The 11,116-nt window shown below is 54.0% G+C and overlaps 2 protein-coding genes across 6 annotated transcripts; one reads left to right on the top strand and one right to left on the bottom strand.

The window, feature by feature from the left end:
• The first annotated feature begins 37 nt into the window (after positions 1-37).
• On the top strand, positions 38-5,202 carry MLX (MAX dimerization protein MLX). Of its 4 annotated transcripts, none has more exons than XM_003996893.5 (8): positions 38-836; positions 1,216-1,252; positions 1,718-1,807; positions 2,084-2,190; positions 2,442-2,541; positions 2,733-2,832; positions 3,175-3,376; positions 4,080-5,202. In XM_003996893.5, exons 1-8 carry the CDS (start codon positions 501-503, stop codon positions 4,134-4,136), a joined length of 1,029 nt encoding a protein of 342 aa, XP_003996942.2. In that variant the 5' UTR covers positions 38-500; the 3' UTR covers positions 4,137-5,202. The 4 variants fall into 4 exon arrangements, with proteins under 4 accessions (XP_003996942.2, XP_003996941.2, XP_019673475.1 ...); XM_003996892.5 differs by having other exon boundaries at positions 38-674; XM_019817916.2 differs by having other exon boundaries at positions 38-674; positions 4,015-4,128.
• Positions 3,306-10,248, bottom strand: PSMC3IP (PSMC3 interacting protein). 2 transcript variants are annotated; one of them, XR_006590035.1, is made up of 9 exons: positions 9,211-10,248; positions 9,019-9,119; positions 8,749-8,838; positions 6,594-6,705; positions 5,926-6,071; positions 5,757-5,810; positions 5,572-5,631; positions 5,370-5,485; positions 3,306-3,442 (listed from the first exon to the last, which is right to left on the bottom strand). XR_006590035.1 is itself a non-coding variant. In XM_003996895.6 (8 exons), the coding sequence occupies exons 1-8, from the start codon at positions 9,242-9,244 to the stop codon at positions 5,429-5,431; spliced, it is 654 nt and encodes a 217-aa protein (XP_003996944.1). In that variant the 5' UTR covers positions 9,245-10,247; the 3' UTR covers positions 4,811-5,428. The 2 variants fall into 2 exon arrangements, 1 of the variants encoding a protein (XP_003996944.1); XM_003996895.6 differs by lacking the exon at positions 3,306-3,442 and having other exon boundaries at positions 4,811-5,485; positions 9,211-10,247.
• Positions 10,249-11,116: the final 868 nt, after the last annotated feature.

Below are 11,116 nucleotides of genomic sequence, written 5' to 3' on the forward strand. Positions count from 1 at the left end.
CAGCTAGCCAGATTGAGGTCAGCCTTGGCCCCATCGTTGACCAGCTGTCTGCTTTGGGAGAAGCTACAGACTTTATAGGTTCCTCGGTTTCTGTATCTGTGAAGAGGCTTAACTGGGCTAATGGGCTCTTTGAAAGCGTTTCTTCCACTGGTCTCCTGCCAGGTACCAGGCTACGTGTTGGAGGACCGGCCTTCCATGAGCCAGGCGGGGCCTCCGGCCTCACGGACCTGGCAGCCGTGCTGGGTCGGCCGAGGGGGCCAGGACTGCAGGGCCGGCAGGGTGGGGTTGGACACAAGTCCCTGGAAGCCGTGGGTCCAGCACAGCGCGTGCACACAACTCTCGGAAATACTACTTGGACGAGCCTTTTGCGGGGACTCCACTTTACAGAATGTGCGTCATGTCGCGGTGTGGGAGAGTGAGGGGAAGGACAACGTCTGTGTCAGCCCCGACGCCAGTCTCCGCAGCTCCTGACCCTCGGTTTCGGAGTTTTCCGGGTGCGCATGCGCGGGCCGTGCCCCGCCCTCCGCCTCTCGTTCGTGGGTTGGTGGGTTTGGGTCACGTGGAAGTGCCTCGCCTCTTCCTCGCGGCAGGGGGCCCGCCCGCTGGCTGGTTTCCGGTTCGGTGGGTCGGAGATGACGGAGCCGGTCGCCTCTCCGGACGACCCCTGGGTCAAGGCAAGCCCCGCGGGCGCGCACGCCGGCGAGGGGAGGGCGGGTTGGGCTCATGCACGTGGGGGGTCCCGAAGACTAGGGGATTCCCTGCAGTCCCCAAAGGTCCCCCCGCCCTCCGGGCCCCGGGGCTGCAGAGAAGACAGCCCTCACCCTGCGCGTGCCAAGGTGGGGAGACAAGTGAGGCATGTGTGCACGAATGTGAGGGGACCCGGCTTGCGGGGGGGGGGGGGGGGACGGTGGAGGAGGGAGGGGGTGGGGGCGGTGCTCCTATGGCCTATCTGCTTACTGCTATCGGGGCAATCCTGCAAACCCCTGCGCACCCCAGGCACGCGCGCGTGCGTGCGTATGTGTTTGTAAGTCTAAGTGAACGTACACGCGTGCATCCTGCAATTGCCTGCGCTCTCGGGGTGGGGGTGGGGTGTTGGGGCGGGTAGAGGTGTGTGTGGTAGGGGTGTATGGTGTGTGTACGAGTGCGCACGCGCTCAGAGTGAGAGGAGGTGCCCAGTCCTGGGCGGAGGTCTGATGAGCTCCTTTGGTGTCACAGGTGGAGTATGCCTACAGTGACAACAGCCTGGACCCCGGTGAGTACCTCTCCCACGGTCTCTAGCTCCCTGGTGACACTCCTGCCACAGTCCTGTGGATTCCCCTGGTCTTGCCAGCCACACCTGAGCGGAGTTCCTGCCCTGAGACAATGAGGGAGGAGCTGCATAAGGGGCAGGAAGCATAAGGGTATAATTCCTGCTGCTCTGAAACAAGGAAATGATGAAAATAGTGGGAGCTAGCCATTCTGTCACCCTCGTTGTGCCTAGATGCCACTTTGTGAACCGGTGGTATCATTGCAGACCCCTGGAGCAGTGGAGACACCAGAGACAGGAGCACTGTGGTGGGGCACAGCAGGAAGTGGATGACCCAATATGGGTAGCTTTTGGGTTGAAAGGGAGAGGTCAGCATTTAAGGATCAGGAAGCCATTGTACACACAGGTGTCTGAAGGTCTAACAGTGTCCTCCTGTCCTACCCCTTAGTGATTGGGACCTCTCTTTTACAGGGCTTTTTGTAGAAAGTACCCGAAAGGGGAGTGTAGTGTCCAGAGCTAATAGCATCGGTTCCACCAGTGCCTCTTCTGTCCCCAATACAGGTAGGCAGCAACATGCCCCCACCTGGGGGGGCTCAGATATACCATCATTTTAGTATATTTCCTAGACAGGAAGCTCCAGTCATCCACACGGGGGTGCTGGAGGCCTAGCGTTAGACACAGGGTCTCACCATCTTTCACCTCATCTAGAATATTAGACGGCTCTGTCCGTTTGCTGTCTCTGAGCACCAGTTTTTTCTTCCCCACTGGGGCAAGGTGGGTTAGCTGGGCCCACTGGGCTTCAAAATGACCTCTTCCTGCCCCCAACTTTGAGCGTAGATGACGAGGACAGTGATTACCACCAGGAGTCCTACAAGGAGTCCTACAAGGACCGGCGGCGGCGAGCACATACTCAGGCTGAGCAGAAGAGGAGAGACGCCATCAAGGTGACTGGGGAGGCCTGTACCTTAGCCAATGCAAGAGGGCCCTGTGTATTTCAGATCTACCCTGCCCTCATCAGTCCCCAGCATCCTTGGTGGCAACTGCTCTAGTCCCCGGATATGAACACCTCCTTTTTTCTAGTCCCCTACCCCTTTGAGTTTGTGAGCATGGAACTTGGGTTCACAGAAAGTTTTGTGCCAGTTTGCCTGAGTCCCTTGGAGTTAAGGAACCCTTGTTTTCCCTCCTGTCTCCACAGAGAGGCTATGATGACCTCCAGACCATCGTCCCCACCTGCCAGCAGCAGGACTTCTCCATTGGCTCCCAAAAGCTCAGCAAAGCCATCGTTCTACAGAAGAGTATGGCCAGGGAGAGCACTGGGAGTGGTTGGGGCCAGTGGTGCTGTGAGGAGGCCAGAGCCTTACACTCACTTTCGGCCTGGCCGCGGTGGGGTGATTATAATGGGAGAGTTGGGGAAAGGGAGGAAGGGGAAACAAAGTAAACCTTGTCCTTCTGGCTGAGACATCCTCTGTGCCCACCCTCGCTGCAGCTATTGACTACATCCAGTTTTTGCACAAGGAGAAGAAAAAGCAGGAGGAGGAGGTGTCCATGCTACGCAAGGACGTCACGGCCCTAAAGATCATGAAAGTGTAAGGGGGGGGATGCTGAGCTTGGGGAGCCAGGGCTTCTGAGGGGACTCTGAAGCTGACTTCAGTTCATAGCTTTCTCTTGTTCAAAGGCCACATCAGATAATACAGAACAGATAACCTTCTCATTCCTGTAGGTGGCCACTTAGGGGTAGGACTCTGCACCCCAACAGTCCCTGATACCTAGCAGATACTCAAAGTGCCTGTGGGATTAGCGAGGGGTAGAGAGAGGGGTCACCCATTTCTGTCCCAGCAGCTCTCCGGGAACCCCTTCCCGGGGCCGGGGGAGTACATAGGGTGACCTGAGCTGCTCTAGCACCTTAGCCCTGTCCTACTCGCTTTCAGGAACTATGAGCAGATTGTGAAGGCACACCAGGACAACCCCCATGAGGGAGAAGACCAGGTCTCTGACCAAGTCAAGTTCAATGTGTTTCAAGGCATCATGGACTCACTGTTCCAGTCCTTCAATGCCTCTATCTCCGTGGCCAGTTTCCAGGAGCTGTCAGCCTGTGTCTTCAGCTGGATTGAGGAGCACTGTAAGCCTCAGGTATGGGGCAGCAGTGGTCAAGGGGTGCGGATTTTCTGTCTTCCTTCAGGCCAAGTGACCCAAGTCCTAATTTGTTCAGAGAGGGAAGGTGGCAACTTTTAGGTTTCTGGAGGGTCTCTTCTCTGCTTCCTGGCCCACATTTTCCTGTTAAGGTTTCATTTGGCAAGAATGATGTGGGCACTTAACTCAGGCAAGGCCTCACTCTGGCCTTTGTTAGCTCGAGTTACGGCTGCCTAGTATGTAAGCCCTCATCACTCATAGCAGAATCACGTGGAATTTCTAGAAAGATTCCTGGCTCCCACCCCCAGGCCCACTAGTTTTCCCTGGGGTTTGTGATTATTTGTAATGGAGCTGTGTGTTAATGGTATTGCATGGAGTTTCTGAGGCTTGACTTGCATCTCACTTTTTTGTTTCCTGACATTTTCTGGAACCACTTTAAGTGTCCTGTGACACAGAGTGGACACTCCTGTGCCCACCACCTAAATGCTACCATTCCCATTTCTTCTATTTGCTTTACCACATAGCTGTCCACATCTCCATCCCTTTCTCTGTCCTGTCTCGGGGACATTTCAGAGTCGACTGTAAACGGTGTTTCCCAGGGGCTTTTTCTGTTGTACTCAAGAGCATGACTGGTCCAGGCAGGTATCTGAGCCTCTGTCCTCACGTGAGCATCACTCGTGTCTTCCTCTGCTGCCCCCGCCAGACCCTACGGGAGATTGTGATTGGCGTCTTGCACCAATTGAAGAACCAGCTGTACTGACTGGGTTTTGGAAGCTGCAGAAGAGCCAACAAGAGGCCAGAGTCTCCTACTTGGCCACGGAGCCACTGGGCTTATGAGATTGGACTGCGACACTGCACACCAGTCAGCTGGTTCTCGGTGTTTGGTTCCCCAGCACCCCTTCATCCTCACTGGGGCTGGGGTATTTGTTTTGTGAAAGCTTTAATTTATTATACTGACCACAGAACTTGAGCTTACTGTCTTTCCCCTTCTCCGTAGAAGTCTTCGGGAGGGGGGACCCTGTTCTGGGGACACCCCCCTCCCCCCATAAGAGCTCCTGGTCTCTCCCCTTCTAATCCTCAGATTTTTGCTCCTGATTACACATATTGGGAAGCTACTGTTTGCATTTGGTTTGGTCTCTTGGGCAACATTTGGCCCAAGTTTGGCCATTTTGGCAGTAGTTGGATGGGAAGGGAGGAACACGAGGAAATACTCCCACAGCCAAGAGGGGTGAAAGGCCTCCTTGTGCCTCGGCTAGGGCTGCCTGGTCAGCCCAAGGTGAGATCAGGCCTCTTCTGGCCAGCTCAGGGCAGGGCTACTGGGTTCCTGCCCTCACTTGCTACTGCATCCCCTCTCCTTCCTCCCCCACACACTCCTGCCCCCTCTGTCCCCACAGGCAGGAGCACAGCACAGAGAAGTTACGTGTGACACAGCACTACATATTAAATTTTTTTTTAATATTCTAAACACCAACATCGCAATTTTGCTAAAGTTACAATTTTTGAAAGTGAACTGGGCCTCAAAATCACTCCCAGCCATCCTGTCGAGCATATCTGGGTCTCCACCATCTCAGTGCTGCTTGTGTTTCTCCCAGGACTTGGGAGTGGCGTGAAGGGGTAGAGAAGATACTTTAAAGGCCTCCTGGGGTACAGAGCCCAGAAAAGTCCTGGGTAAAGCCTTGGGCTCCTCGAATGCTGTGTATACTAGCTTCTCTCTACCCGGTAGCCTTCCTCAGGGTTGACATCTGGGAGGTTTGGTTATCCAGAGGAAATTAAGTATTTTTATATCAAATTATAGTACAATAAATATTGCCAAATGCTTTCCTTTAGCGTTGTTCCAAGTTTAAGTGCAAGCAATTGGAATCTAGATGATGGAACGAGCATGACAACCATCCGCTCTGGGCTTGCTCACTCCCTGAGCCCTGTATTCCGGTTCATGCCCCTCTCCCAGCTGCTCTGCTCAAAGGTGGAAAGCAGCAGGAACAAAGAAGCCAACCTGAAGGAGGCAGCCAGTCCAGGACGTCGCTTCCATTCCCCCATCCTGCAGAGGACTCCTCAAGGGTCTGGGAGCTTCACGTTGTAATCTTCATCAGTCTCTATCCCAACTTCCTCCTGGGGCAGGGAGACCAGTAAATGAGACCTCCCTGGACGAAGACCCGAGGGTGGCAAGGAGGGGAGAGACAGAGAGAACCACTTACAAAGAACTGCTTCTTGCTCTTGGGGTATCCTTCAAGGATCGCATCAGACAGTTCTGTTGCCTGACAAGAAACAAAAACACCCCTTTTCAGATGGGCGGCACTGCCTGGCGGACCCATGACCTCAGGCAGCAGTTTCTCCGGTGGCTGCCATTTTCCAGGGCCTGCTGCGGAGCTCACGCACTTACCATCCTCTTCCGCTTCCTCCATTCCTTGCAGTACTTCTGCCTCTCTCTGTACACCTGCACAGGGAAACAGCTTGCTCTAGCCCCTCAGGGGCTGCTGGGGGGCAACCTCGGCCTCACTCCAGACATGCACAGGCAGACCTCCCCGCTACCACCCTTCCTCCGGACTCACCTGCTCTTTCTCTTCTGGAGTCACATGGTTGGTGGCTGCTTTGATGTTCTTCAGTCTCTCTCTGTAGCCAGCACATTCCTTCTTCAACTCCTGGATCTCTTTCTGCATCTCCGGTGTGGTCAGGGCACTAGTTAACTCCTTCAGCTCTGAAACCACATCTCCCTGAGGTCGCTTCTTACCCTGATGATGGGGTTTTGTCTTTCCCAGAGGGTGCTCCCTGAGGTAGGAGACTGGGCCCCTACCTTGCTCTAGGTTCTACACCCAGGGTCCAGAATGAGTTCCATATTCTGGAAATTGCGCTCAGCAGAGATTAAGGCTTATAGAATTACCAGTTTAGTCTGCTTTTCTTTCCTCTTCCATCTACAAGCAGTGGTAAAGTGTGAGGTTGAACAGACTGTTCCCTGTAGCCAGTTAAAGAAACAGGCACAGAGGGAGTGTGGGCACAGTACACTGATAATATCAGGGAAAGCAAATGCGTGTCTTGCCCATTTATATTCAAAAGCCATTAGCTGTTTACGTCTCTTGTAACATAATGCCAGTGGCGGCCCAGCCCAGCTCTCCACTGCAGCGAGACAACATTGCGGTCAGCAAACCATTCACTTAGGGATTCCTGCCCTCTGGACTGGCGCTCGTGCCAGGGGCCCCTTCCGGCATCCGCCCAGTCCTACCGGCCTCCATGTGGCGGCAGCTCTGCTGGAGGCTCTGCACCTTGGCAGTGAGGGCCACGATTTTGGTGTCCAGGCTTTGGAGGTCAGCGTCACTCACCATGTCGAACTGGTCCTGCCAGAGGTGAGACAACAAACAGAAGTGGGTGGGTGTGATGTGAAGCCACATCTGGGCAGGCCACGTCACATCCGCTCAAGAACCTGGGGCTCCCCAGCCCTCCAGGGGGCCTGGGAGAACAGCGGGAGGGTCCCTGTGAGACACCATTCAGTTCGGTACTGGTCCCAACAAACAAAAAGGTATGAAAAAGTTAAAACCTGATGCCTGTCCTCAAGGGGCTTCAGGATACTGAACAGGGCAGAAATCTTAGTTTAGTGGTAAAACCACTCACTGGGCTAAAAGAGTAAAGGAGCATTCTTCCCAAGGTAGTGATACCTAAATTACACATTTCCACAGTAGGAAGAACCTGGGCAGGTCAAGAGTCGTGGTGGGTGGTATTGAAGGGACTCCAGTAAACGTCCGAGGGGCCCCTCCCGTGAGAGAGACCAGCTGCCGCAAAGGACTTTGGTGGGGCTCGGGATGGGGGGTGGGGTGGTCTTGTCAGTGATGTCAGGGAGCAGGTTAGAAAGAATAGGAATGCCAGCCTGGGCAGTTTGGACTCTTCATTAAAGCAAAGTAAACCTTTATAGCAGAAGGCAGCAAACTACAGCCTGCACACCAAATCCTGCCACATTCGGGGTTGTGAAAACAAAAATTTCTGGACACACAGTTACACCCACTCGTTTACATGTTTACTCGTTTACATGTGATCATTTACATACTGCTCTATAATGACGGCCCTCAGTGGCTGTGACAGTTGTGTAGCTATGACAAGAGGCCATCTGGCCGGCAAAGCACAAAATTGTCTTTACAGAAAAAATGCTGCCAAATTCTCCCTCAGGGACTCTTCATTAGAGTAGTAATGTAATGAAACCTATTTCAGAAAAGTTAGTCTTGATGGCGGTGTGGTTCAGTTAAACTAGTATTCGGGGTCTACTGGACGTTAGATACTGGGGTGGGGGGGGGTTGTGCTGAGCAAAGGAGGAAGAGTGAGAAGTGGGCTCAGCCCTGGAAGGGCTGCAGTCTAGTGAGGAGATGGGTAAAAAGACCACCACAATATAGCATCCCTCAGGGAGGTGAGTGCCTGAAGAAGAGGCGAGGAGAGAATCCGGGGAAGGTTTCTGGAGGTGATGCCTGAGAGAGAACCTTGGAGTAAGAGTTCGCTGAGCAAAGAGGCAGAAGAGGAAGAAGGGATTTTAAAACTCCAGGCAGAGGAAGGACACAGGAGTAAAATACACCTAAATGGCCTAGTACTGGTGAAGGGACAGGTGAGGCTAGCAGCGGCCTGGAGCCAAGTCTCTATGTAGATTTCTCCCTGTTGTAGGGAGTGCTGGAGTTTCAAGTAGGGAAATGGCCCCAGACAGTACTGACGCAGACCATTCTGGCTGCAGCGTTTCAGATGTGTGAGGAGGCCAGGAGATGTGAGGAGGCTATGGTGATAGATGAGGAGCACCTGAACTCAATCAGCAACGGCAGACAGAAAGGGGAGGGTGGATTCAGGAAGGGGGAAAGCCAACTGGATTTGCTGGCTGCCTAAGCTGAGAGGGAAGAGTGACTCCCCAGTCTCTGAGTTGGGTGAGGAGCGGCTCTAACTGAGGGAGAAGCCTGTAAAAGGAGCCCAGTTAGGGGAGATGTGCATTCTACTTCAGCAATATTGATTCTGCAAGGTCTGGAAGGCATCCGGGCGGTGGTCTGGCCTAGAGATGCAAAATTAGTGTCATCTGTGTTGGGAGGGGTGGGGACAGAAGGCAAATCATTTGGCAGATGATGGTTCTGATCTAGATGACTGGGAAAAAGAAACCTCCAAGCGGAAAGGGACCTTGGTAGGAACAATTCAGGATCTTCTGTCATCTATCATGTACATCTCAGATCTGGAAGTCTTGTTGAGTCTGGATCACAGCAAGGGGAGTACCCACTTTGATTTAAAGGGTGTGTGGGGCCCTTTTAATGGCGTGGGCTAGCTGAGTTTCACGGGATGCCGCAAGTCAGAGTTCATTCTAGAGACTGATTCACCTAATGTCGGGTCTCACACGGGTGATAATCTGCACAGGTTTCCCTCACCTGGTCCGCAAAATAGATCTTCTGCTTGCCGTACATCTTCTCTTTGATTTTGCCTTGTTGGGCCAGCTGCTCCAGCGCCTTCACCACCGCCTGGCAGAGGGGAGAGGCAGAACCAATCAGAGGGATGATTTAGGGCCCAGGCAGCGGGAATTAGGGCCGCCAGCCTTAGGAAGCTCAAGGCTAGAATGGCTGCCTCGAGAGGGCAGCACTTCAGGCTGATTCGAGGGGCCCCAAGGGTAGGGGGGGGCGGTCCCAGGACAGGGTCCTCACCGCCTTGCCCAGTCCATGTTCCCGCTGCAGGTTCCCGAACACGTCCTGGGCGCTGTAGGGCCGGTTCTGCTCCTGCAGGTATCTCAGGAGAATCCCGGGGGCTACGAGGAGACGGGGCATGGGGGGAGGTCACTCAACCGACCCCTCGCCCGCCCCCCGCCCGGGTCTCCCCCGTGCCCGCGGTCCGTTTACCTCCCGCCGCAGCCTCGGCCCGGCCTTTACTCATGGCCTTTCCCGCCGCCAACTTGGAAAGCCGGACGTTGCAGTCGCTCGGGGCAACGGCTGCTTCCGGCGACGGGAAGGGCGGGCCGCAAGCGGTGATTGGCGGAAGGGGAAGTCTTGGCGAGGAACGAAGCGACCCTTCCCGGGCGCCGTAGGTCAGTGCTGTCGGGAGCCGGGTATGAGCGTGGTCCCTCGCACTTCTGGGTCCATGCAGCGGAGGTGGGGCGCTTGCCCTGGACTTCTCCCTCCCTGCTCCTCGGGACGCAGGCCGTAGTAAATCACGCCTTCACGTTCCGAGACCCGCTTCCAGCGGCAGCGGCTGGGCTCTCGTCACCGTGAGCTGGGCCGGTGTTCCAAAGGGGAGAAAACTTGGGATCAACTCCCGCTGGGCTAGCGACTTGCTCAAGATCACAGAGCCAGTTACTCACAGGGACGTGCCCTGTCCCACGGCCCGATGCTCTTTTCGTCGGTCTCATTTGTAAAATAGGAAGAAGAGATACTAACAGGAGGATGGTTGGAAGACAAAAATGCGTAGAAAGAAACTCTGGAAGGACAATACCGATATCCTTCATTGCCCGTTACTGGGTCTCGCACACAGGGGGCGCTCAACACGTGCTGTGGTGTGAACGCCAAGGCAAGGCAGGGTTGGGACGGGGCTACGGTTAAGCCACAAAGCTTGTTAGAAAAGTTTCCTGTTGGCCGAGTCAATCTTATGGCAACACCTGGCAGGTGTTTTCCACTTCTGCCCACAGTGGCCAATGGGACAAAGCCTGAAATAAGTGTTTCTAGTTTCTGAGGTCAGCTGAAGGCCAAAGAGCAGCTGTCCCTGCAGCTCAAACACTCCAGAGGAAGAGCGTGGTGTTAATCTTTACAGCCTTCTGTTACCTAAATTCTCATTAGGCTTTGAAACACGTAGTTGTCTTCACATGTCTAAGGAACAATATTAAGAATTAAAAATGAGGGGCGCCTGGGTGGCACAGTAGGTTGGGCATCCGACTCTTGATTTCGGCTCAGGTCATGATCTTGAGGTTCGTGGGTTTGAGCCGCAGGTGTGGCTGCATACTGACAGTGCAGAGCTTGCTTGGGATTCTGGCTCCCTCTCTCTCTGCCCCTCCCCCGCTTGCTTTCTCTCTCTCTCTCTCTCTCTCTCTCTCAAATAAATAAACATTAAAAAAAAATGATGGAACTGCTGGCTAGATGCCAACCAAGAGTGCCAGTTATACTGTCTAGGCTCTCCAGGGGAGGGGAAGTGGCTTCATACCATGGTGATTATTCTGACCATCACAAAGGAAAAACAGGGCAGGTGGGTCGCTCACAGCTGGGCTTACTATTCTAAGGTTGTCACCTGAGAACACTATCAAGGGTAAAACACCATTCAACATCAGTCTCTTAAAGATTGTTCTCATATAAGATTTATTCCCCAGCACCACTCCCTCCCTCCCCCCTCCCGTCCATCCCCACCCCAGTTCACAGTGGAGGACTAAGGAGATTCAGAGCAGGATCCCCCAGGTACAAGAAACACCCTCTGAAGATTTGCTCTCCTTCCTCCCTCCCTCTTGCCAACTTCCAAGGCCTGAAGCTACACACACTCATGCAAACACACCAAAACCCGCTCCTCTCCCACACTCCTGTGTTTTTCCCTATCAGAGTTCACCTGTGAGACATCTGGGCTCTGAGAAGAGAGGAGGTGTCCAAAGTCTGAGAACCCTAAAGTGGGGAGATGCCATTACCCCAAATCTTCACACACAAGTGACTATGAAACAGGCACCTAGCTCTTCTCCCTTCTCACTCTTAATTTTCACTCCCGGCCTCTACCTTGTCCATCAACCAAGAGCAAACATGTTAGCACACTCCCACCTGCAGCACATGAAAATGG

Source organism: Felis catus, chromosome E1 (genome assembly GCF_018350175.1).
Source record: "Felis catus isolate Fca126 chromosome E1, F.catus_Fca126_mat1.0, whole genome shotgun sequence".
Classification (NCBI taxonomy): Eukaryota; Metazoa; Chordata; class Mammalia; order Carnivora; family Felidae; genus Felis; species Felis catus.

Excerpts from the sequence above, each read along its gene's own strand:
- MLX (XM_003996893.5), top strand. The coding sequence starts at position 501 with ATGCGCGGGCCGTGCCCCGCCCTCCGCCTCTCGTTCGTGGGTTGGTGG. Across the intron at positions 837-1,215 it reads CTCACCCTGCGCGTGCCAAG|GTGGAGTATGCCTACAGTGA; the intron begins GTGGGGAGACAA and ends TTGGTGTCACAG. Across the intron at positions 2,191-2,441 it reads AGAGGAGAGACGCCATCAAG|AGAGGCTATGATGACCTCCA; the intron begins GTGACTGGGGAG and ends CTGTCTCCACAG.
- PSMC3IP (XM_003996895.6), bottom strand. The coding sequence starts at position 9,244 with ATGAGTAAAGGCCGGGCCGAGGCTGCGGCGGGAG. Across the intron at positions 9,120-9,210 it reads GGCCGAGGCTGCGGCGGGAG|CCCCCGGGATTCTCCTGAGA; the intron begins GTAAACGGACCG and ends GTCTCCTCGTAG. Across the intron at positions 5,486-5,571 it reads AGAGCAAGAAGCAGTTCTTT|GAGGAAGTTGGGATAGAGAC; the intron begins GTAAGTGGTTCT and ends TCCCTGCCCCAG.